We start from the raw sequence: 27,037 nt of genomic DNA on the forward strand, positions 1-27,037 counted from the left end.
GACACTAATTTATGCACCCTGCCATGGGACTCCACCTAACAAAATTTTCTTAGCAAAGGACATTAAAGGTCCTGGCAAATTTTGTTTTGACAGCTAATAGATGTTTAGATGTTTATGATAAGTACTGAATTTAGCAAACCTCTTAACACTTTATTTGTTACTCTTGGATTTTCCTGAATTGATTTTACACCTCAAATAAGTGTAAATGGAAAAAAACACATACAATGAAAGTGCTAAAAAATAATATGGTAAGCATTTGACTGCCAACGTTGGAAATCCTGTAAAAATACAAGTGTCAAAAATAAGAAAGCACAGTTCTAAATTGTAATTAGCAACTATGAGTGTTACAGAGAAGTTTGAAACATCCTAAGGAAATAAACTTTGTAGACATTTGGCCTCAAGCAACCTAACTGAAGCACAATAATGCTCTTATGTTAACTCAAAAATAGCATGTGAAATCACTTCTTCAAAATAAGGTTTTGCTCTTCCATACCATTAACCAGCAGACTGTTATCAAGTGCTGTTCAACAGCCATTTTATAGCTGAATCCACTGGTTCTAAATAGGAACTAGACCCTAAAATTTAGGCACCACACTGTTAATGTATGGTTTTGCAAAAAACATAAAATAAAAGTGTCTTGGTTTTCCTTTCTGCCAACATCATTGTGTTTGTCTCTATCATGTTGCACCACATTAGTCAGCACCATTCTTCAATTTTTAGTGGAGAAGTTCTTGGATCATCTGGATGGGCCATCAGACAATTTCACTGCTTCTTAAGCTACACCTACACTGCAGAATATCCATGCTCTGCAACATGCTGTAAGACTGTTCAGACCAAGGAGCTGACCTGAGTACACTACAGCTTTCTTACATCCTCATGCCCTTTTCTTTCCATGGAACCCAGGATTCAGATTGAATGAAGAAGCAAAAGAAAAATTATGTGCTTGGGGCTCATCCCAATATTAAATCAGACATGGACAGGCTGTGAGGTAAGACATGGAGAGCACTCTGTAGTTAATAGAAAGGGGTGTGTCCAAAAAATGTGGTTCTCATCTTAGGTCCCACACTCTTAATTTTGACAATTCAGTGAGGTGGGATTACTCCTGACTTTCACATTTCTGTCACAGCCCTGTGCATGCTCTTCAACACTGGAATGACTGGCAAGGGGCCATGCTTGGCTTTTTTGCCTGGGGGTGTTTTGTAGGTGGTTGGTTTTTTTTTTAAATACAACAGTGAGCACAAGAGTAAGCAGTTCAGATACATCATCCATTTACACAAGTAAAAGACAAAGCTACCAACTCAGCGGATTTTTTTTCAACAAAATGTTACAAAAGCCACAGCCTTGATCACAGAAATGACAGCACACATAGCAGCTAGTCTTTTAATACATCTAGTCTCACTGTTTAGTGTGATACTCCCTAGCATTCTGCCAACACCATGTAAACGTAGTAGTGCAATTCTACATATATAAGTGACTTAAACACATTGAAATATTAACCGTAATAAGGAAAGACAAAATTGCAATGGAATAATTTAATATTAAGTCTTCTATAACAAGTATCACACTGTTTTTAAAAGCCCATTTCTGAAATTATGCTTATGTAATTTTTTATTTTAATGAGTAAGCGCGTAGAAAAATGCCTCTCAGCAGCACTACTTAACATATATTCCTCTGAAAATGATTCATGCAACCAGGCTAGTTATACTTTTTTTATCAGAAAATACCTGTATATTGTGGACTACTCTTACCACTAACAGATATGAACAAACAAAAATAACCTGTTATTTGATAGAGCATTACCAGTTTTGGGTACCCCATCCTTCAGCTATGCATTACAGTGACTCATCACCAAAAAAATTTAAAAGCAAAAATCAATTCAAACTCAAGCTCAAATACCATCTTGTGCATCCTAACTTCAAAATACTTCTACAGAACAAATTCTACACACAGGAAATAAACCATCATTCAATAACTAGGCAACCTGTGTTATTTCAAGTCATGAAATGCTCCTGAAATTTCCTCATCCATTATATAATCATAAAGCCCTTTTAACATCTAGCAAAAATTTAATCAACTTTTAGAAGTATGAATATCTATTATCACGGTCCACACAGGGAAGAAGAAAGCAACTACTACTGTCCCTCCTTCCTTTCTGTAACACCAGTCCATTGCCTTTTTCTTATTCTCACAAGACTTGCAGTAACAGTACTATGAAATTTATCAAGATCTTTAAGTGATGACTGAACTTAGGTACTTTATTACTGCAGTGATCTATTCAGCCCACAGTGTGGGAGGGTGCCTTTTTATTTGAGGAATTTCTGCATTTCTTTTCACAGTTTTATTTTTCACATGAAAAGACACCCATATTGCATGGCTATTTATTTTCTCTTTAAAAAAAATAAATAGATAAATAAAGAATTATGGTCAACTAGTTTTTCCTACAAACTTATATTAACCCTATGCAGTGATTGTTTCAGTTATGCAATGTAATTGTAACTCCAACATGGGAGAAAAGTCACAAAGACAAAAACATTATTTGAGGAATTGTCTCCTTTCCACTAAACATGTCAGCTCCTCTAGAAGTGTCTGTAAATCACTTTATCATGAGTATCATAACAACAATCAACACTGGGTTGAATGAGGCCTTATCTTCTGGGGCTGGGTGGTCACACAGACTCACATGCTTTCAGAGTATTTTGTTTTACAAAGATATTTAACTGATCAATGAACAAATTCCTCAGAATTCAGAAAGTTAGCCTAATGCAGTGGCAGTATAAAAGAAACAGTCGACTTTTGCAAAGTAAGCATTGCCTTTGATCTTGTCTGCTGCAAATTCAGTTACTCCACATCACTCCTGGAGAGCCTGTTTTGTGCTGCTGGAAACAGGAACAAGGAATCTACGTCCACATTTCATGTAGGAGGTGATCTCTGCATTTGGCTCTCACAAGCATTAGATGCTTTTTCAGATTACAGAAAAGTATTAAGGAAAGAAAAGTAAATGCTGATTAAAAAAACAAAGGAAAAAAATATGTACAAGCCTAATAAATATATTTTAAGATTAGCTCTTCCTAGTCTGCCATATTTCCAGTACAGTTTTTAAGTAGTTCTACTATTTTACTTCTCCTGCTACATACACCTCCACAAGCATAATGAATACACCACAGTAAAAATAAAACTTTGCAGCACAGCATGATATTCTGAGCTCAGATTTATGTATTCACCACAGCTTTTAGATATTTCCCTGCTCTTTCAGTCCTTTAATTGCATTCTGGCAAAGCAAAAATCTAATGTTTGCATTTTCATTTTCTGTTCATTTTGCTACAACTTTACATTACTCAAACAGTGCTGGCAATTCCATCTTATTATATGGTTCAGTTGCCCTGAAGAGGACTATAAGATTTTTCCCAAAGTCAGTATATCAGCCAGCAGCACCCCGAGCTGGAGAACCAGATGTTTCTGAAACTGTTCTGAATTCAAATGCTTCAGCCCAAAACCTGGGTGCCATCAGAGTATACATTTTTTGATGTGCTGATACAGAATATGCTCTGTGGTCACCTTTCTTTTTTCCCTTGCCTCCACCAAAAGAGTTATCTGAGGCTGAAATTAGTGTTAACTCTAATCCTCAGTCTATGCGTTAAAATCTTTTCTTCTATGAGGGCTGATGCTTACTACTCAATTTGTCTAATCTGTCTGGGGGTACAATGCAAATGAGTGCACCTCATTAGCTGCTAACCCATCATCTTCACATCACAATGAAAACAATGACTGGGAAGTAATCCAATTTCACTCTGTGTCTCATGTACTCCGGGGCTGTTCTCCCTGAGCCAGGCTTTTTAAATCTTCAGGAAAGATAGAACTGGGGAACAATGCATAACCTGAGATAAGACAAATTAAATGTGGCTGATGGAGTGAGTCTGAACATAAAGTTAGGTGTCCAGGGCAAAGTTAATGTAAAGAGAATCTGGGTATCCTACAGCTAAACTAGACACCTGTTACAAAATACTAAATATTGTTGCAAAGCAACAGCACCAAACAAAAGCAAAATTCTTTGAGAAGGGAAACGTGCATAAAACGTTATTATGCAGATCTAAAATAAGAAAAAGAAATGTCAGCAACGAGGCCAAATGTATATACCTCACAGTTCAAGCTACACTAAACACACACAAAACCTACCACTGTGGTATAGGGAGAAAATGTTTGTATCAACACACCAGCTGTACATAAATAGATAAATAAATAAATCCAATCAGGAGAAGATCCCTTCTAGATATTTTTTCCAGCTATCCCTAGTGATAACACATACTCTTCTCCATGCAGTTCCAAATAAATTATGTGGCACTTGGCCACACCATGAAACCACATCAAAAGCTGGAGCACCTCACCAGGAAAGTGCTGATCGTGGCCCGCAGAGCGAGACCTGCATTTCAGGAGTGCCCAGCCTTCACTGGAATCCAAGGCATTCCCATGGCACTTTGGAAAGGTCACAGTCCCTCAGGCCTGGTGGCTGAAAACATTTATGGGCTACCCTGGCTTTCCAACAGCCTGTCAAAATTTAGTTGATGATGGGCAGTCATCTGCATGTCACATCCCATGTCTCTGCACAGCAGAGGGTGGCTGGCAGCTCCTGAGGACCAGTGACAAGCTAGGAGATTTATTCCTTTATCACCTGGTTTTGGTTTTTTCAGTTGCCAAATATTATTGGTCCTTTTTTTTTCAAACTATAAATGCCATTTTCCTATTTTAGATTTTTTTTTTTTTTTTGCTATTAAGTAAAAGAAAAATCCCTTTTTTATAAACTTATCAACTGAATATTTGGACTTTACATGGCCACTACATTTTTTAAAATAAGAATTTAATGCTGCACAGCCACAGTATAGGTTTGTGTATACACAAAGACAATTAAGTGCTCTCTGAAGGACTTCTCAAGAAGCCTTAAATTAGTTATTCTGCTTTAAGGAGGTAATCTATCTTTAGAAAAAAAAAAAGTCTATTATTCTCCACTTTGAGGAAACAAAATTAATGTCTTCAATATGAAAAAAAAGGATTAAAAAATTATCTTCCATACAAAGTGATTATATTTTTAGAAGTAATACGTCTTACCTAAGAGAACTATCTATCTTTCACATCATATGAACTCTTATTTGGAACAAACATGAGGAATATCCCACTCCATCAACATAACCAAAAAAATTACTTCAGCATTTTTCATAGTCAATTCTGCCAAAGACTACAGGAAAGAACATAACAGCAGCATACAATGCATAACAACTTCACAGTCTCCAATATTTTTACTACAACCTGGGTCTGTAAATGCTGATCATATGTAAGGATTCAGCTTTTAACTCTGTTGCAGGTTGTTCATTATTCCCTTTTTGCCTCTAAACCAATAGCCACATTTCCACCACACTTAAGCTAAGTCCAGCATGGATTTGACATATTTCCATGTTCAATTAACTTTTCAATTTCCAACAATATGAAAATATTTTTTAAAATATATGCATATTTTACATGTATATATATATGTATATATACATATATATATTTTTTTATATATCTATTTATATATATACACACATACACACACATATACATATACACACACACACAATATTAATGCTTGCTGCTTGCCCACTGGGCCTAAGAGGAAAGCAAGCATCTTTAGTTAACCCACACTTCATAAGCTTTGCTAGTTTCTCAGGAAAGCACCCAACTTGTCAATGCTCAAATACAACTTTCCTGACCACTTAAGCATTGCTTGGAACAGGCAGTGATACTACTAAACCTTAAATTCACTTCTTTTTTTGTTTCAATCCTTCCTGAAACGTCCTTGGCGTAAGCTCGTTTATCCTATGCACTGAAATACTCCCTTGTACGATACGCACTTTAAACACAAACTGAATTCATAACTGCAAAGTAACAACTTATAAAGAGGTCAGAAAAAGCACTGAAGCCTCTTATTCAAACAGATGGCATACTTTCTCAAACAAATAAAAATCATAACAAATTAAACAACACTTATTAACTTGGAAATTTTCCCCATAGCTTGATATCCAGAATAAAAAGCCTTTGCTCTAAATCTGCACATACACTTTTTCCAATCTTACCACTATGAATACTCCTTAAAATAGAACATCAGAATTTAGATAGCTTAATTAATGTGACTAGAAGGCAACTGTAACACTTATTATAGCCTAGTAATTCTAAAAAACGGAAGTTGTAAAAATTTTTAGGACACTTTTCAGACTAGATCCTTACTAGCAAATTAAACACCAGCCAGGTGTTCATTTGGAGCAGAAGTAAATCCCTCCATTCTAGTCAGTTTTTAATGGAGATATCTCTAGCTTGCTTTCATTCCATGCCATCTGCCCACCTCCCAGACAATTCTCAGGCACAGTTTAGGGTGAACATGGGTCATCCACCATTCCCAACAGAGCTTGGCTGCAGCCCAATATGGAGAAAAAGAATTTCAGACCATGAATGAAGGCTCCTCTATGGCAGTGGGCATCAGTGTCACAATTGTCCTAATCATGCTAATTTACTGGCATTGATGTAACTGCAAAACAAGTTTTGCCTCAACTTTTTAATCCAGGTTTCAAAGTATTGTAGTGACTGTCCTGAACTCCTTACCTTTAATCCTGACAAACAAACATCAATCATGCTGACTGCTGCATTCTGGAAAAGAAAATGCCTTCCCAAGACAAGTGGGGTACTGTGAGGCCAGGCAACAAAGGGACACAGAGCATATCAGATATATCACAGTTACTCTGAGGCAAATGTCAGATGTGCCTCGAAGCACAGTGCTTGCTGAAAGAAGAGTTAGTTACATCCCATTTCACCACTGAGCATGAGCAGGCACATGAGGCAGCTAATACAGACTGGCTCATGCACTGTGATCTCTTGTTTTATCTTAGTCTAGAGCAACTCGTCCTTTTGCAGCACCACACAGGAATCACAGTCCTTTCAGATGCAGACAGGCAGCATGAAACCCGTGATGCTTACAAGGCTGGGCATTTCTGAATGGCAGAAGTGATCATGTGCCCTGGGTCCTGCTGGATTACAGTGTACAAAACTCTCATACCCTATTGCAAGTGGGTCTGTAACTCCCTCTGCACAACACCATCCCCTCGAACAGAGAAGGAAGAGCCATTTCAGCTGCCATGGACAAGCAGCAGCTGAAACACTGTTCTCCTGAACTGAACATCTGATCCAGCAGCTCAGCCCAAAGTGTGCTGCTTGTATTGATTGCTTGGCTCTTCAGAGTTCACATGACCTTGCTGCTGCACTTAACTCCCCTTCACATCTATCCTGGAAGTGGGTGGAAGATGCAGCAACTGCTCTCCTGGAGTGAGCCCTGATGTTCAGCTTGAGGAAAAGGTTACCAGACAGCTGGCATCTTGGCAGGATTAACTAGGTTATGCACTTTAGATAATCTGTGAAGACACAGCTGTGCTGCCTTAGCTTCCACATACCAAAAGAGAGGAGGAAATAGTCAGCAAAAGAAATTGGAACCTTGTGAACATTAGACCTATATTTATTTCTTCTCTACTAAGTGTGGCTCTAAAAAGGAGGTTTTAGATGAAAATTCATCATTCAGAAATGAACCATAGGATTTTCATGATTGTGGTGAAATGCTGTTGCTTAGAGACTAAGGTAGAGATTTGTCACTGAAGAACTACCAAAAATAGCTCAAGTGATATTTCACTTGGCATGAGGTCATGAAGGCAGCATTAATGCAAGGGGAGATTCATGAATTTCCAAATCACAGGATCCCAAGCTGACCTTGCAGCAGTGGGCTTTTTGACAGCTAGGAGAAGCTTTAGTATCATGACATAAGGACAAGATGCAAAAAAACTCTCAGTGGCAAGCTGAACTGTAATTTAAAAAAAAGTTGCTTGCAATGAAACAAATAGCCAAGGACTGTCAGTAGTGAAGTCTACATGAGACTGTGCAAGACTGTGCAAGAATCTCTTTAATACTTCAACACATACTTCAGACTCTTCTATCAGATGATCCCCTTCTCTAAACTAAAACATCCTGGGCTATGCACAGCAGTTCCTATCCAGACCATGCCGAGGAAATATATTGGCTGCCACAAGGACAGAATAAACTCATCTCTTGTCCACCTGAACAACTCAAACTTTCCTTCCCGAGCAACATGGTACTGCAAAGAATTTCTGCAAAGATACCTCGTTTAAGGAATATGTAACAATATTAGAAATAACCGCTCTATCCTGAGAGAAATAACACATTGTATCGGGCAGGGAGGGAAGGACTGATGCAGTGTGTGCAAATAGATTCAGCAGCAAGGTGTTTATTAGCCTTGCTGAAGGAAAGCCAATGCTACAGTCATCAGCCCTTAGAGCTGCCTTAAGGCTCCTGGGCACACCCCAAAACACCTGGGGGATCCAAACCAGCTACTGCCCCTAGGCTGGACCTGCTCAGAGGTCATGAGTCTGGGGGCAGTGTGTCCACCAGCCTTGTTATCACACTGGGCACCCTCTCCCTTGGAAAGCAGACTGTGCTCACTGCTCCCCAAGTTCCTCAGAGTTCCCATTTTCTTAGCTAGATGACAGCACAGAAGGTGCTATGGAGAAAGAAGGGGAATCTTAGTTATCTTCCAAATCTTTACCGCTGTTTTCATAAATACTGCTTGGGCTGCCTGCCACAGTCTGATTCTTCTGGAATTTTTATAGAGATTCCCATCACAGATCACTGTGTGGATCCTCTCCTCTCAATGGAGTGGAGGAGAGAGTACTTTCAATGAAGACAGTTGCATACTCAAAAGACAGTATCATAACCCTTCTTGATATTCCTGTTGACAGCTCTACATTTCATATGGGTTGTCACTGTGGAGTAAATTAGTGGAATTTCTTTGGCTCTGGTTATTTGTGAAAGTGTTACCATACTGGAGAGTACAGCTCAGTGTTTCATCCTGTCCTTCTCATTTTTATGGATATAAACAATAATAAACAAAAGCAACCTTAGAGGCAAAGACCAGAACCTACGCTTTTCCCTACTGCATGCTAATCTATAACTTGCTTTCCTTTCAACCTTTTTACTCCTACATGTTCACCCAGTAACTCAGCTTTAAAAGAAAACCATTATATTCCTACCCAAATAGCAAAAAATACTCATGTCATTCTAGTTGCAGATAATCAAAACTCTTCCTGCTCAGAGAGGCCTAAAAATACACCCAACTCTCAAACACTCAAATCACTGTAATTCTTATGCAAATTCAAACAGGAGTAGCATTCAGTTTTGGATTAGGTTACCCTGCTTAGCAAACCACAGAAAACATTCAGGCAGTCTGCTATCTGATTTTTGGCATACGGTGAACGCTAGGCAGAGGACAAGAGCATCACCTCTGGGAAGGCAGTATTTCTGAGATGACACAGATACACTAATACTCCTCATAAATTCAGATACCCAAAGAAGAAGGCAGTGGTGGAAAGCAGCTAACATGGGCCACTGTATTTAACATCCTGACCTGGGCAGGATTTAGTACTGGATTTTGTCCTTTTTCTTCTATTTAGTTTTGATATGTATGCCCATACTGCCAGACATCACTGAGTTTGCACTAAGGCTTTAGCACCACTCAGACTTCATTTCCTGGCTGCACCAGACAAAGGAGCTTTCTGTACCCTGGGTAGCCTGAGGGCTGGGCATTAAATCAGCATGGCAACATACTCCAGAGCATTTCTTACAAGAATCACAGTATTTCCCAAACGTTAATTATGTTTCCAGCTAGCAATATTTATGCATAAAGTGTGAGCCTCTCCTAGCTCCTAAGGGAGCTCTTCCCACCTCTTTAGTGTCTTCTTAAAGTCACTTTTTAGAACCTTTTAAGTTGTGCAATGAACTAGTTCTATGGCTAGTCCTTCTCTGCCATTGGGTTGTTAGGCTAAAGTAATTAAGCACTGCTAATGAATATAATAAAAGCCATTATGTTCAAGCACACTTTTGATATTTCTGTCAAGTCATCACAAAAGGGCAGCACATTAAACAGGATGGGATATAACACAGCCTGCCAGGAAGGTACAGAAAGCCAGGGAGGTGTAAACCACACTCTAATAGGAAAAGTCACCATGAGGTGAACATGAGGCCAGGAAAGAGGACAAAACTTCAAACTAAGAAATTACATACCATTGACAAACAACTAGGCAAAGCAAAAGATGGATCTGCACAGAACTGTCATGGTGCTGGGGGTGGTGGGCACTTCTCATGGAGAGGCAGCAGGGCAAGGTCTGGCAGCCAGAGCCCACCCCACCAGCCCAGCCAGGCACACCAGGGCAGCTCCAGGCACTGGGAGCCTCCCTGGGCATGGGCTGAAGCTGGGGCAGGGCATGGGGCCACAGGTGGAACCCAGCAGTGCCAGGCTGCAGGGACCAGCCCTGCTGTGGAATCACTGGAGTGTCATTCCCAGGGAGCTGGCACAGGGTCCCAGACTGTGGGATATGGGGAGGGCCCAGTGGGGTGGGCTGGGACATTCAAGCCCATTACCAAAACCAACACTAACAAATGTGATACCAATTTAAACATAAAAATAGCTTTACCCTGATGTCAAAAGCCCAGCATGTGAGATAAAATGCTCCGCTTGCAGATAAAACTGTTGTCACACTAAAAATATCAGCAGCAACTGACACATGAAAATTCCTGTTTACAAACTCACAGGAAGAACCAGATCATGAAAGATCCCACTCTTCACAAAGCAGCCGACAGTGTCCATCAGGAAACCTTCAGCATGGGCAAGACAATTGGAAGAAGAGGCAGATATAAATATGTACTTACTGAAGTTAATGAAAATGTCACTCGTGCCTTCCAAATCAGAACAAAAAAAATACTGCTAACTTGAAAAGGTTAAATCTTGAAATCATGATTCAGTCTTTGCTTTGATCAGTTGTCTCATTATATAATTTAACAAGACATTTATCTGCATGATAACACAATGTACTGTCAGTATTTTGGACAAGACTGGGGATGACTAGCATTTACAGTGAGAATCTCACTCCATATGTCTTCTTGTCCAAGCTTTAGAGAAATTTTAGAAGATCAATATGTAGCTACCAAACACTGAAAAATCTTAATGCATTTAAGATTTCAAATGTCAAAATTACATTGGATTTTAAAAAGGCCAGTAATAGTGTCTTTAAATTACTTATATTAAAAATGACCAGGATCTATAGTTATAAAAGAGAGCAAAGCATAGCAGGTAAGTAACATAGAAGCAGGAGACATGGAAACCAAAGCTACACTGAACAAATACATATCTTAACAGGATAAAATGAGAGAACATTAGGTACTAAGGGAAATTTTTGCTTTACAATACACACATGCCCCTATTCCCAAAATTTCCCCATTTTTTAGATCTACCACAGATATGGTTAGGTGATGGAGGGAAGTTCTAATGTAATTTTTAAACAAGGGAAGAGATTGCAATGGAGTTAGGGAGCATAATCTACTCTGGTACCAGAAGGTTAGCAGACTAAATGTCCAGGGCCATCAAGTAAACAGGCACATGTTACAGGAAAACTTTCTGGCATAGCAAAATCCTTAGTCAGATAGAAGCCCTAACCAAACAATGGTGGGGAAAAATCAGGATAAAAACAGAAGCAGGAGACTTAGTAACTATCAAAAGTAAATAAGAATTGTGATACAAAATCAGACAATAACGCACATGTTCACAGATTATCAGAATCAGGGAGGTGGTGAGAATAGACAAGCCACTGCAAAGGCTCAGTAGCTGAATTAATTCTTTAAGACAGTAATTTGTTTTTCCTTTCCCCACAGCCTCCTGTTCAGAAAAATTACTAAGTTTCATCATAGAAAGAGGTCCCAGAGAATAAATTATTTAGACACCAAACCTAAACACATCCACCAACAAGCAGCATACATAGCCATCTACTACCAACTAACTACAAATTCAGAATGGACTTAAAATATCAGAGAAAAAAACAACACTGTTTATGAAAACCTACACTAAAATAGATCACTGTTATCCAGATAAATTGTAAGAAATAAATGAAAAAACTTGGGAGATTACTGGTGTAGCTCTAATCAGTTCCACCAAGAGTAACTGGAAAGCACAAATTAAAATAAAACCAAACCTAAAATACTGGGAACAATGCTCGTAATGGAAAATTGTGATGTAACATAATATAATGCAATATAATGTCATGTTCTGTAATGGAATGGAAAAGAGCTCCAAAATCACTGAGATCAATCTTAAAACTAACACTGAATCATGTTCCCAAGTGCCACATCTACACATCTTTTGAATTCCTTGAGGGATGGTGACTCCACCACTTCCCTGGACAGCCTGTTCCCATAATTTCTGTCATGATAAATCAAATTCCCCCATAACTGTTTGATTTCCTTTGAGTTAAAAACAAAACCAGCTATGTTTATGGCAGGGAGTGTGTGTATGTATATGTATATGTATATGTATATGTATATGTATATGTATATGTATATGTATATGTATATGTATATGTATATGTGTGTGTACACATAAATACAAGGAAATTTAACTCATATTTACAAAAGCTAACTAAAAATCAACACAGATATAGGGCACAATCCTTTTTCAGCCTGAAAAATTACTTACAGAATAATAAATTCTTGAATCTTGACTGTCTTCCAACATGAGAAAAAGGTGTGGTCTTCCAGAAGTCAACAATGAATTGTACATTTACTAAAGAGCTGGAGAAGGCAGCAAACAAAAACATTCAGTCTTGTCTGATGATACCAATGTGTTTGGATTGGGAGAATTCCAAAATGTTAAGACTCAGATTCATTTACTGAAACTAGGAGGACTATTAGAAATGGCAAGATAGGAAATATTATTAAAATAAAAAGTTTTTAAAAAACCCCAACAAAATTACAAACAGAAGATAAGCATCTCTGAACTACCAAAACTATCAGTGGAAAACTGTCTGTTAGCTGCATACAAATCAATAAATGTTATACTAGGTATTTAAGAACTACCTAAAAGGAAAAAAAAATGAAAGGGAATTCTTAAATTCATATCAAAGATATACTACATAAAACACTAATGCAACAAAAGTACTACATTCAATCACAGTCACATCACAAAGTACATCAATAGTAGAAGCACTGAAGAATATGTACAGACATGAAATGCTTTAGTACCAAGGCACAGAAAGAACTTGTAGATCCTGAGATTTTTAAGCTTGAAATACTGAAGTAAAAACATTTTAATTAAAAAAAATTATGAAAATACAAAATGTTAATTAGACTCCCTTTTGCTACACTGACAAAATCAAATTGCAAGCAGACTCCATTATTTCATATAGCATCTTGGTCAACAATAACTGCTCGTCATCAAGACAAATACTGTGATAATCTGTTTATTTACTCAGAAGAAAAAAGGCAAATAAATCAAACTAAAATTATTTATCAGCCAAGTCATTAAGCCAACACATGGAAAACAAATCTTTGGCGTTTCAAATGCAGTTAAGATACAGAAAACATCTTGGTGTATGTCATAATTAACAGCAGGGTGGGAGCATTTGCTGTCACTGGCAGTGCAAAACCAGACTGCCTCTCTCACCCTGAGCAGCAATGCTCACACATCCAGCTGCAAGTAGAGTACTGAAGCAGGGACAAAGGAAATATTTCAGAAGTGATCTGTCTGTCCTCTTGGTGGTGTTCCCTCTCTCTGCACTTTCCCTGACAGGGATTAAACCAGCCTTGAATTTCTCTCACAGTAGGACAGGAGCACGTCAGTGCATGACCTGATACTCAAGTTCCAGTCAGGCTTGATCCTGACTCTAGGAACTCAAGATCACAGCAGGAACCAGCTCGTGGCCACATAGCCTGAGAAATCTCATTCAACACACACAGATTTTTATATTTCATTATGATAAGGACAAGCTCAAAGATGCCTCAACAGCTTTAGCTACAGTTCAGGGAGTGAAGCCTGCGCTGCTTCCTAGACTAGAGCCAGTGCTCGAGTGCTCCCTGTGCCAGGGGCAGCAGGAGGAGAATGGAATAGAGGACTTCTCTTTTGCCACCGTGAGAGGGAAGGGACCAGCCTGATCACTGGTGTTCAGCTCCACAGGTAGCACCTCAAAGGAAACCCATCTTCTGCCTGCAGGCCCACAAGGAATCCAACCTACAGCTAAAATTTAACTTAAAAGTAATGAAGAAAGGAAAGGGGACCCAAAGACAGAGGGTCTTCCAGATGCTAGGAACAAAGTCGTTTTAAAAAAAGCAAAAGCTTCCCCCAACCTCCAATGACAAAGCATTCCCAAAAAAAGCCAAATGATTGAAGATCACAACTGAGTAGACTTTTGAGTCTGTATTTTGAGTGTATCAGATGAGGAAATGCAAAGAGGAAAAAAAAAATAGTATCCAGAACAAATTATACAAAGATCCATCAACAATTTAGTCACACACCCAGACCTGCAACAGATGATTCACAGCATTGCCACTGAAATGGCTACAAAAATCTAGGCACCAAATTCAAAGGACATTCAAGCTTAGAATAAAGATGATCACCCACTTACTATTGTTATTTAATCAAATCCTCACATTTGGTATTAAATTGCAAATTATTGGAGAGACACACAAGCTCTCAAAGTGTAAACTTAATTCTTGAAATTCTCCTGAGTATTATGCTGTTCCCAAAGCAAAAAAATGCTTCAGTATGACAGTCAAAATTTTAAGGCATAAACATGCATTGTTTCTAGGATACTAATATAATCTTTAAGAATGAGATTATTACTGTTTGATGCTGCTCAGTCCTACCATACACCCACTTTAAACAGCATGTTGGATGGCTGGACTCAGTGTAATCCAAGATCTGAAGGAAATGTATATCCATGAGAAAGCAAAAATAAATGTACAGTTTAAGTAGAAACATACAAGGTCTGCAAGAACCAATGTGATTTCATTTAATACAATTTGCAACATCAGAAAATGAGAATCTGGGTGAATAGTCTCAGGGGTAGGATAGATCTGGCCTCACAAGAACTATATGGACTTTGTTAACAAAGGCTCTATTTTAAAATATTGGAAAAAAAATACAGTGCAAAAGTATCCGGTTGAGCATGGTAAAATTATAAGGTAATTTCATCAAGGGACCTAATCAACTTTGGCTTTCTTCCTGTGGCTCATCTGTGTCTGTTCTTCTCTACTTTAAAGATACTGAGCCAAAGGCTGCTTTAACTCCAGTGTAAACTGGAGGTAGACAAAAATTTCCAACAAAGCAAAATGAAAACCTACCCAAAACCACAACAAATGTTCTCACCAACTGCTTTGTTAAAAATTAAGAGGGTAGAAGGCAAAAAGCCTAACAAGCCTGCTCTATGAAAAAAAATTCAGTATGTTTGAAATGTATGTTCTTTTTAATTCATAAATCAACTTCCTTTCTAAAAATTATTATTAATTTTTCTCCAGAGACGATGTCACATCTAAAACATTTCAAAAACTGAATTTTAAATGCAGAACTGATCTGAAATAGATGGTATTATGAAATGGTTTCCAACATCAGGCTATGATCTCAATAATGAACATATAGCCACTAGAGGAAAACTTCCAAGGCACAAGCAGCAGGGAAAAGCCCAATTGCTATTAAAGGTCATTGGGAGTTGCAATCACATTGCTATATGTTCCTTTGAAAATACCCTGCTCTGAAACCAGAACTACCTTAGCAATAATACCTTACTCCCAGAAGTTATATACAACTACAAAGCAGTGGCTTCTCCAGACAAGTGCCCTAGTCATTTCCTAATTCCTAGGATGTAATGCAAACCCTTTATCTCAAAATTAAAAATTTATCTAAAGGCAAAGTAATTTAAAGCATTAAATATTTATAAACATCAGTAGCTAAGTTCCTGACTCCCACCAAAATAAACAGAAGCTTTGTTTGAATAAAAACCACAGCAGTGAAAGTGCCATTTCTCTTTCAAAAAAGCTCTTTTGCTTGAACAGTTCAGGATGCTTTATCATTAATATTACTGCAAAATGTCTGTCCAAATGATTACCCTAATTTTCTAATGTTGCTTCTACAGTGCCTAGGAGACTTGTCACATGAGGAGCACACAGAGGGTAATCTGATCAGGCAGAAGCAAAGTCTGTGAGCAGACTTTGACAGGATATCCATTTCAGTACCCAGCAAGAGACTTTCTGGAACTTCTCTGTTCACCCATAGTCTCATCTGCAAAACACCCAAAACATGCCTCTGAAAGCTGTATACAAAGTCAGACTTTTACCCATTTTGTGAACTAAAACATACACACATCTCTCTAATTCCAGTATAGAAGAGCTCTACTAATTTTAGATCCACGTGGTGCCAAGTGTCACAGCTGTCAGATAGCTGGATACCTGAACCTCAGGCCAAACTAATTTAGTTTTCCAACACAATTAGGTTATGAACCCCACTCAACTGCTGATCTGTATTTATATGCATTGCAGAACATACCATTAAATACTGTAATTTCACATATTAACTACAAAACTGAACAATGAAGATAAGTTTAAAAGCAAACCAAGTTCAAAAGGGCCATGTGGCTATAATCAAGAGCAGATTTTGGCCGATGCCACTGGAAAGCCCATCAGAGACCTAATCCTCCTTGTCCTACAGAAATAGCCACACTAATTGTGTGATTGCAAGGTGCAGAATTTAACCCTCAATACATTTGCCTAGAATCTTCACCCTTTCACAGATTTATTGGCAGCTATTGTCATCTTATACAAAATCCAAGGAGTTAATAGATTAACACTCCACCTAGCAAAATTATGTACTCACCAGTTAAAATAAAATTAAATCTGGAGCCACGCTGACTTGCTTTTAGGGCAGCCACAGCCAAATTGGAATTCCCTACAGAAGGCCTCACTTTAGGAGGAATATGCCTTATCAAAGGATCAACTATTACTTGGGCCCCAGTCCTGGGAAGAGCCTTGTGTGGGTGGGTTTCCAACGCCAGTCTTTCCCCCACAAAAGCTCCGAGTCTGCCTACACAGATCAACTTGTAAGATCTGGCTACTACCATGCCCTTCAGGATTTGACCAGCAGACTGAGTGTCTTTGTAAGCATTGTTTCACCTGTTTGAAAGCTGGGCTGACTGGAAGCATTCAGTACATGAATATTTTCACCCACTACAGAAAAACAAGGCTTTGTTAAATTAAACGGCTTTAATGATGTTTTACAGAAAACATTTCAGGCACGCAGCAATAAGCTGCATTCATATTTGACATTTACAAAATGTTATTATTTTAAGCCTGAACTTATAAAATACTTGCACTTAAATTCAAGCATGTGAATAAGCCCATTTTTATTTTACAAAGTAGTTAATTCCAAGTACATGTTGAAATGGTGGAATAAATTCCTCAAATCAGGCTTGTTTTAAATAGCGTAAAGGAAAAATAATAAAGCATGATCTGGTTTTCAAAAAAAATACCACTAGAAATTAGCCAAGTTGATCACAGAAAACAATTATTAACACCTCAACCAGAAATATAGATTGAGACAAAATAAACCTTTTAACTCAATAGTGACTGAAGTTCATCTTCCTTTTTTCCTCCCCTCATACCTGACCATCTCTTGGTTTTTATTATAAAAAAAGAATTAGGGAATATTCCTATGAGCTCTACTTAAAAGATGTTGCTGACTCAATGGGAATTGGGAAGCAGCAGAAAAGCAAGGAAGCAGACCTTTGATGTCTTCTCCAATGCATATATAAAAGATATTTGAATCAATGGCCAAATTATGTCTGCCTTAGTCAACCAAAGAGGTATCTATTAAAATCATGGAGAAGCAGCCACAGGTTATGTATCCCATCAAACTCAGCTTCAGAAAATGCTGTCCAAATCTCAAGGCCTTTACACAAACACACCTCACTGAATTGGCCAACATTCAGGTTCTTTCTCCTTTACTCCAAGACCTCTTCCCTTTAGCTCAAGTGAACGCCTCATACAAGTCAAATCAGCAAGATCTGGTTCATATTTAAGACAAATATACTCAAGGAAATACCCCATCTCCAAGCCCTTTAAAAGTGAAAACTTCCACTTTTAAAAAGGAGGAATGTTGAAACTTAATAAAACTTCAGGTTTTACATTTCAGGTGGCCCACGCTGACCATTAATTTTGCCCAAGTTCAGCTATTATGTTTCCATCCCTAACTGAAGACATTTTCTGTTGGCTACAATTCTTCCTCGGGAGGGTAACCTGTTGTAGGAAATGTGCTGGGAACATGGGAAAACAGGGTTGTCTTGCTGAAGATTGGCATGATGGCAAAGGAAGGATTAGGTGACATGCAGCTGGATAATCCACATGTGCCCAATAGCCAGCCAAAATAACTTTCCCATTTGAAGAAAAAAAGGAGAAGTGATCAATCCCAAGGCCAGAGGCTAGATACTACCAGCACCTGAAAAGAGGTCAAAGAAAACTATCCACAGTGGAAACTACCTAATCAATTACTCACTTCAGAATTTCCCTCTGCATTCAAAATCAGAACCCTGAAGCAGAAGATCCAATTAGTTCACAGCTGAGAGCCCAGAAGAGCATGATTTCTGCTGACTAAAAATTCAGCTCCTCAACTTCAAAGCATAAATAAGGAAATTCACACATTCCAGAGCCAGGAGCATCTATCATGGCCCCTACTGCCTTTGCTCTGTGAAGTCACCTCTGAAGAAAAATATCCCTGGTCTAAATCTGATACCTAACACATTTAGGAACCTCCAAATTTCTAAAATTAATTTTCAGATGTATAAAAACCACTCTGTGGAAACGGTCCCTTCTTGAAGTCAGCTCAAAGGAGCTGGACAACAGGCATCTATTGTTTCTATCTTAATTCAAAACCTGTACCCAATGTCAGAACAGCTTTACTTGACACTGCCCTCAATCAATCACTAGAACAAATTACATTGTCTCTGAACCCTACACAGACAACAAAATGCATCAGATGACCTGCTAGCTCTCGTCCATCTCCAGTGTCTTTGTTCCCAGAATACAGAACCAGAGCTGTTTGCTGTGCTTCAGCTGAATGTGTAGTATTACAGATCTTTTTAAAGCAAGACAGCAATGCCAACAGTGAAACAGAATGTTCCAAAGTTTAACAACCCTTCCTGAGTTTTGCTGTCTCCCAGACTTACCTCTCCTTCCTAGGGACATAAGGGCTATGCAGTAAGCCCAAAGCACCCAAGGGAAGCATTCATCAGCCACCCATGGCAAACCAAAGAGTCATGCGACACCTTTCCCAGCATTAGCAACAATTTAGTCAATCCCTGAACTGCAAGACTGTATTCTTCATGGGCAGTCATGTCAAGCTGAATTTTCTAATAGATATGTTTCCTATAGATGTAGATGTATAAATCTACAGCATTAAAAGCTCTGCATAGCCCAGATAACCCTATATTTCAAACTTCATGGGCTTACATAGTTAAAGAATGTTGTTGAATAACAGCTATGATTTATTCAACACCTTTCTCCATGAATTAGCTCTTTTCCAGGTACTGCAGTCATGCTGTCATTAACAGATGTACCCCTATCAAAAATGATGTCAAAATGGAGACAACCTGGTTACATAATTGTTCAAAATCTTTCAGAAAAGGCTTGTTGCAACTGCTATTCAAATAAAAGTTTACTACCTGAACTGAAAAATACATTAAAGAGTGACCATTTCAGAGGGATGATATATTTATATATATAAACTTGATTCTCTTTATTTTATTTATTACTTCAGATTTATAGCAGAGGAAATCTAATGAACATCTTGCACGCACAGCTAAAAATCATAATCTTCAAATATTTAATGCTCAAATAATAATGGCACCAAACAATGCATTCCTATGCCATATGACAAAGATGGCATTTAATGCTTTAAAAATGAAAGGTATAGTAAATATTATTGCACATTTTCTTATTTATCAAAAAGGCTACAGCTTACAATTTCATTACATTTTGTTCCCAGGCAACTGTGAAGTAACTTACAGAGCACCAAGAATAATTTTAGAAGTTCTTTACAACCTCCCAGAGAACTCAAATATAATTCTTGAGAAAATGTTTAATCTTAATTACATTAACAAATACTTGTATGATTTCTCATATTACTTAAACAAGCTGTGAAATATGTAAAATACTTCAGATAAACTATTCTAGATGTTTTGTTGCCACTCTCTGTTTGCCTTTGAGTTCTTAGAGGTGCTACCAACAAAGAAGCATTTTTTTTCCCTGAATAAGTAGCTGGATTCAACCTGATTTCTAAAACATCTGAGATAATGTGACTTTTTGCCTTCCATCAAAATCCTTTAGAAATACTGCCAAATTACTAATCAAGGAAAAAAAAAACCAAAAAACAAAAAACACAACAAATTGACAGCCAGCAACTGAGCTGACCAGGGATCAGAAAACAACACTCTCTTCTCCCATAGTAAACAGCACTTCAGTGCTATGTCAGATTTAGCAAACAGTTGCCTAATTATTTACTGTCACAGCCAGAGACATGATCAGCAGACAGAATTTGGAGACACACAAATATCCAGCTTTTAATTTCTAAAACAACAAGGTACTTGGTATTGCATGAGCTTCAAAATCTGCAGCCTACTTTAGAAACAGAGGAAGGGTAAAATTCCACTTTTCTACGTTTACAAAGGGCAGCTTTTATCTTCCTAAGTCAAACTGCCTGAACATCCTAATGATGCGGCATCATACGATCCCAAGCCTTCCAAGACAGGCAATGAATTTTGTACAGCTGACTCTGCTAGTTACAGTACTCAACAGCTGGGACATAGATAATTTGGCACCCTGATAATGGCCTAGATGAGTATGAAGCATTCTGCAGACTGTAAAAAGGAAAAAAAAAATAATAAGAAGAACTATCAGCATGAAAACTATAGACTGAAGCTCATCTTATAAAACCAACATAGTTCACATTTGATTAAGGAATTTACTGAAGGAGGTGTTTATAAAACTGAGAAATTCAGAGAAATGGCACTCCCTCTTCAAAGCCTATATTGTAGCAATTCTTTTCTGATTAGATCAGCTCCCATAGCAAGTCATCAGAACAACAATCACTGTAGTGAAGTCATACTACTGGGACTCGAATGGGAAATCATGACTGGCTTGAAAACACATTTTAGAAAGTAATGTGCTTTCCAGATTTCCAATACATCTTAATTAAAACAAGTCGAAACCTTTACCCTTGCTCCAAATGGCTGAATAAAATCTACCTTGAGCAGCAAAACACACTATACCAATATACAAAATACGACACTAAAAACTAAGACAACAGATATTAGATCCTTCCAAATAATTTCAGGATTCAGGGGTCACTGAAAATGGCATATGAGTGGACTTTGTGTTACCCCCACAATAAGATAAATACTTTCAGAAAGTGGTTTATTTCTTACAGAGATGTAAATTAGCTTTCAGAGTTTATTTAATTAAAACCCTATTGTTCCCCAATCTATAAAAACCAGACCTTTCAGTGCCATTCCTGATAAAACACCCATTGAAAACGGGGAAATTGGGCCTAATCTCTTTCCCAGGTTTTTAAGCAAGTAATTGGTATGAGAAGAAACCTTATTAAACCTAATTCTAGCAGGAAATAAAAGGTGATCCAAAGCAGAAAAACAAGCTTTCTCAGTGTTTATTTAAAAAGTAAACAGCCTACTAGCTCCAAAATGTTGCACAAATCAGAGCAGCTCCATAAAAATTGAGGACTTAAAAAAATTGAGAGAATGGAAAAAAGACATGGATTTGAAGATGATGGCAATCATCAAATGGTAATTATTTCTCAACCAAAATGCACTAATGCTTTTGAGTACAGAAACGGTGCACATGCTCCATTGCTGCATTGACACAATGGGCAACAGACACAAAGGAGTCATTAGTCAATACTGTTAATGACACATGAAATTGCAAGTGACACCAGTATAAAGTACACTCAGACCCAACAAGTTCTCATAGTCAAAATAACCATCTGTTGAGGGTTTATTATTCAAAATACTGCTACTAACAACACAGAATAAATAAAATAAATTATCAGTAGCTTCAAATCAAGCTATCTTAAACTATGCCACTCCCATTCCCATCAGTGGAAACCATTTAACAAAAATCTTCAGGACTGATTGAAGACATACAGCTGAAAAACTTCCGATACAAAACCTAACATCTTATTCCCTTACAGTACAAAAGGACTCAGCACTGCAAATGTCAGCATATGCTGTGACATGCTGTAAGAACTATTTCAAGGATGAAGGTTCAGCGTGAACAGTTAACTCCATCCCTTTCGCACTTGGATTAAAATCAGACTGTAACACTTTTGATAAGCTTCTTCAGATTTAGTACTAGCAAATGTACTGAAAAACAGCAGTGAATCATCCAAACCACCCAAACCATCCCGATGGAAGAAAGATTTCCTTAAGAAATCAATGCAATTTACATTTCTGGCAGGATTAATTTAGCTGCATGCCTCTTCACTCTGATAAATGCCTTTTTCCTTATTTATCTATATCCGATAAAAAAACTCAGGTGCTACACGAACTAAGCTAATTCTTTGACCTAGCCCAAAACCACCAAATAAATAAATATATAAATAAATAGATAAAAATAAACCGAAGCTTTAAATATGAATGCACATCGAGACATAAATCCCTATGTCCGCACTGCACTCGAAAAAGCGACTTTTAAACACGCGAGAGCGCCTGTCACACACTGGTGAGGTGACACGGTATTTTTATCTATCGCACAAGACGCCCACGACCGCTGCCGCCAGACCGACCCAAACGCGGGGCCACCAATCTTCCCCACCTGGCCGCCAGCGCCTCCCGGGTCCGCAGTCGCCACACCCGGCGTAGCGAGCGGCCGGGCGGGCGCGGCGGCACGGCGGGGAGCGCTGCCCTACCTTTGTATCTCTCTAGCACATCTTCGTAGGCTTGCAGGTACTCCTGCTCCTCGGCATAGAAATACGCGCCGGGGGAGAGGTAGCCGGCCATGGCCAGCAGCTCGCCCAGCCCTGCCCGCCTGTGCGGCTCCGGGCGGCCGGCGGCTCCGGGGATGGCACAAGAAAAGCCCCGGCAGCAGCGGGTGGGGGGCGGGCGGGGGGAGGCGCTGCCAGCCCGGCCGAGGAGGAAACGCCCCCGCGGGCGGACGCTCGGGTTTCGGTAGCCGCCCCTCGGAGGGCGGAGGGGTGGCACCAGCCCGGCGGCGACCGCCGCCGCCTCCCCGCCGCAGCCCCCGGCTCCAGCCCCATGGCCGAGGCACCGCCCGCGGGGCCGGCGAGCTCTACCGCTGCCTCCCGCCCGCCTCCGCCTCCCCCCGCGACGAGGAGGGGGGCGGCTGCCGGGGCGGGGACGCGACGCCTGCAGCGCTGACGGGGTCGGTGGGGACACTGCACTCACGGGCAGGGACCGAGCGGGGAGGGACCCCAAGCCGGCAGCCAGCGGGGCCGGGAGCTCCCGCAGTCCCGGCGGAGGGGCGGGGCGGGCGCGGCCCCGCCGCAGGTGTCATCGCCGCGCCTGCGTTCCCCCGCTGTCCCCCGGCCCTGACCCCGCCGCCGGGCCCGCTCCGGTGCGGTCCCTGCTGCCCTGCTCCCGGCCCCCCGGTGCCCCGTCCTGCGCACCCTGCCCGCGGGGGGCGGCGGTGAGATCCGCGGGCGGTCGGGCCGGCTCCGCAACCCCCCCAGTCGCGCCTGCATCCTGCGGCTGGTGGGAGCCCGGCTCCGCAGCGCTGTCCCCGCTAATAGCGCCGCTAGGAATGGTAACCCTGGGAAATGGTGTCCCGGGAGGGACCCACAGAGGCGCATATGTAATCGGGGTGGTTGGGGAGAACAACAGCGGCGTCCCCGGGGAGCACTGAGGACCGCCACATCTTTCTGGAATTAATTTACAGGCGTTTTCCAGCTTTCGCCAGGGTGATACGGACCTCCGCCCTATTTTCGACATCAATTGTAGCCGGGCCGCGGACCAGAGCCCATCGGCGCCTCCGGCACACCGGGGCGGCTCCGTTCCGGTCCCCGTCCACCCCGAGCGCAGCCCCGGTCCCGAGCGGACAAAGACCGGCGCCTGGTCCCCCGCCCCTCATGGAGCATCGTTGGCCACCGCGGCCTCTCCCCGCGCTGCGGGCGGTCCCGCGGCGCTTCCACCCCGGGCGGCCGGGGGCTGCCTCGGCCTTGTGGGCCGAAAAAAGCGCCGGCCCCGCTGAGCCGCCCCCCGCCGCGGCTGCAGCCCCCGGCCCGTGATGCTTTTTTGCATGAAAGTTTAATGGGCGCACCTGCGCGTGTTTCGGCTCGCCTTCCACACGCATCAGTTCACCCAGCAGGAAAAGGCGGCCAAAGAGCTTAGTCACCGCCCGGCGGGGCCGCGCTCTGCAAGAGAAGGGACGGGGGTCCCTCTGCCCCCCGGCCGCCCCCTGCCCGGCCGCCCCCGACCGCGCCTTACCGGCGATGCGCAGCACGGCCCGCTCGGCGGGGTCCAGCACCGAGCCGCCCTGGATCTTCCGCTTGGACCGCTCGTGTTTGGGCAGGTTCCAGGGCAGCGTGTCCCCCGGCGCCGGCGACACCGTCCCCGACCTCTGGCTGAAATCCTCCTCGTCGGAGAAATCGGCGGAGGACGACATGGAGCATCGGTAGGACGCGGTGCCGGAGCTCTGCACGGGGAGACAGACAGACAGGGTGCGTGGGGAGCAGCTCGGGACGAAGGGCCTCAGGTGGCGCCGGCGAATACCCGCCCCGCGTGGCGTGGAAAAGCATCTCACGGGTAAAGGAGGATAGGGGAGAGGGCCGCCGCTCACCATTGATGTGATTTAGAGGGGGGAAAGGGTGCGTGTGCGGCGTGCCGAGGGTGAGCCCCCAAAAAATAGCCGGTCTTTAGCGGGAGTGCATTTGGAGGGATGTCCGGCTAGAGCCGTGGCCTGCGGCTGGGCAAACAGCTCACAAATGAGCCTCCCACTTCCCCAACAATAAACCCAGCAGCAACAACAGCCGAAAAAAAAAAACAAAAAACCACCAACCTTCCCGGCTACAGATCGAAGGCGTTTGGCTCCCCCGCCAGGACAAGGGGAAGACTTGCCATCACCGAGCTACTGGTAAATCCGGCCCTGGGACAGACCCAGGCCCGCCGGGAGCCGAGGCGGGCTCTTTATTCCCGCCCGGCCTCCCCCTGCCCCGCGCCGCCGGGGGCAGCCGGTGCGGCTGGCTAACGGGAACGGAGCCGGGGAGGGAAGGAAGGAGCAGCCCCTTCGGGCAGCAGGGCACGATGGGCAGCCTTAAGTCACGCTTTGCCAGGCGACTTCGGCAAACAAACGACTGACCTCGGTGTATAAACTGTATCCACTTTTAGGCTTCCCAGCTACTCAAAAAAGAGCTCTTCCAGAAACGCAAATAAACACTGATGCAGGGAGAGGACTGCTGCCGTGTCTGGTTGCCCTGCTTATGGTAAAGTGGGAAATGAAGATGTGTGACCAGTAACAGTTCAGCTCCATGTTGAAATTCAAGGTACATGATTAAACACATGTTATCAGGCCACAATGGACAGCAAGGTGCTATTACTTTTACTCTGTATCTTCAGATTGAAGGGATTTGTGTTTTCTCCAAGGCATGAGATAAAAAAATGATGGGTTTGATTTGTCATTTCATGATGCTTGTCCAATTATTTTAATTTTTAGGTGTGGGCTGTTGTCAACTCTAACAGGTGTAGTAGAATCATAGGCTCACAGAATTGTTAGAGTTGGAAGGGACCTTTAACGACCATCTAGTTCCAACCCCCTTGCTGGGGTCGGGGACAGCTTCCACTAGAACAGGTTGCACAAAGCCCCATCCAACCTGGCCTTGAGCACTTCCACAGCTTCTCTGGTAACCTGTTCCAGTGCCTCACTGGTACTTCATAGTGAAGGATTACTTCCTTATATCTAATCTAAATCTACCCTCTTTCAGTTTAAAGCCAGCATATTTTGTTACACAGCAACAGCCCCATTCAGCCATTCTAAATTCCAGATTTGATGTTAAGTGAGATAGTATTTTATGCTTGTATTGCTGATCTTTTCTCAATTTTATTTTTTTCTATAAAGTGGCTTAAAGGGTACCTTTTCTTAAAGAAGAAATTTGTACAGTGATTGAGATCTGATAAAATGTATTGTTGTTGTCTATTTTTTTTTTTTACTGTCAGCTGTCATGGGGGGTATTTTACCCATTTAAAACTCAGAATCTGCATAATCCAGAGAAACAACATGATGCGCTCTTTGCTCTGCATAAAAGTAAAAAATAATATGCAGTTAAATAATCTGTTATTATAAGAGGAGATAACTTATTAGTATTTTTTCCTTCTGACCCTCTTCACTTCTATCCCAATTCTCTTTTCTCTTTGTACAGTACTCCATGGTGAAGTTTGAAACATGTGAGTTGTGAGGGAGGGAATGAATACATAAAACAAATCAACTGCATTCTTGTTCACCGTATTGTGATGTAGAGAGAGCAAAAGGTAAGCGCAGAAAAACAGAAACATGAGATGTCTGATACTAGCTCAAATTTCTTTCATAATTAGTTTTAGTGCAGAGACTATTTGGCTGTCAGTTTGAATAATAAACTAAAACTGGATCTCAGAAAGCAGGATGGTCACATATAGGCGTCTTCCTGATAAGAGCTGGAAGTGCTCAGCTTGCTGCAGGGCACTTTGCTGTACCAGCTGGGGCTACCAGGGCCCCTCATGTGCTTAGTCAGGGATTAGGTCCTTTGAGCCTCTCCTTAGCCCCAGATTTTGCCACAGAAGAGAAAGTGTTGCCTTTAATCCCAGCTCTGAGTATCCTGCTTCAGGCCTGTACTTCTTTTGGCTGAACAGCAACCCTCAGTATCTTTGGATCACACAGACCCACAGAGACAGATCCTGACTTTCATCTTTTTCACCTTTTGCATTTCTAGCTTATAGTATGAAAGTTGGAAAGAGACCAAACAGTGTTGTGAGGTGCTACAGCAATAGTTTGTTAGTATTTATGTAGCAGCTTGAAATATGCAAGAACAAAGTACAATAGCAATTACTACTGAAGTTTTGGGGAGAGATGTCTCAACTCTCAGATTTATTTT

At 41.2% G+C, this 27,037-nt stretch overlaps 1 protein-coding gene across 7 annotated transcripts in view; it reads right to left on the reverse strand.

Annotated features, from left to right (window-relative positions):
* LOC311152026 (dystonin-like) overlaps positions 1-24,868 on the reverse strand; it is a 255,181-nt gene extending 230,313 nt beyond the window's left edge. For 3 of the 7 annotated variants that reach the window (XM_084202770.1, XM_084202771.1, XM_084202769.1), the window contains exon 1: positions 24,402-24,868. In XM_084202770.1, the coding sequence (XP_084058896.1) occupies positions 24,402-24,756 (355 nt within the window). In that variant the 5' untranslated portion in view covers positions 24,757-24,868. Of the gene's footprint in view, positions 1-22,867; positions 23,006-24,401 lie in introns of those variants that run through there. The other 4 variants (XM_084202776.1, XM_084202775.1, XM_084202773.1 and 1 more) reach the window with 2 other exon arrangements.
* Positions 24,869-27,037: the final 2,169 nt, after the last annotated feature.

This window comes from Fringilla coelebs (assembly GCF_963513975.1).
Source record: "Fringilla coelebs genome assembly, chromosome: 3".
Taxonomy (NCBI): Eukaryota; Metazoa; Chordata; class Aves; order Passeriformes; family Fringillidae; genus Fringilla; species Fringilla coelebs.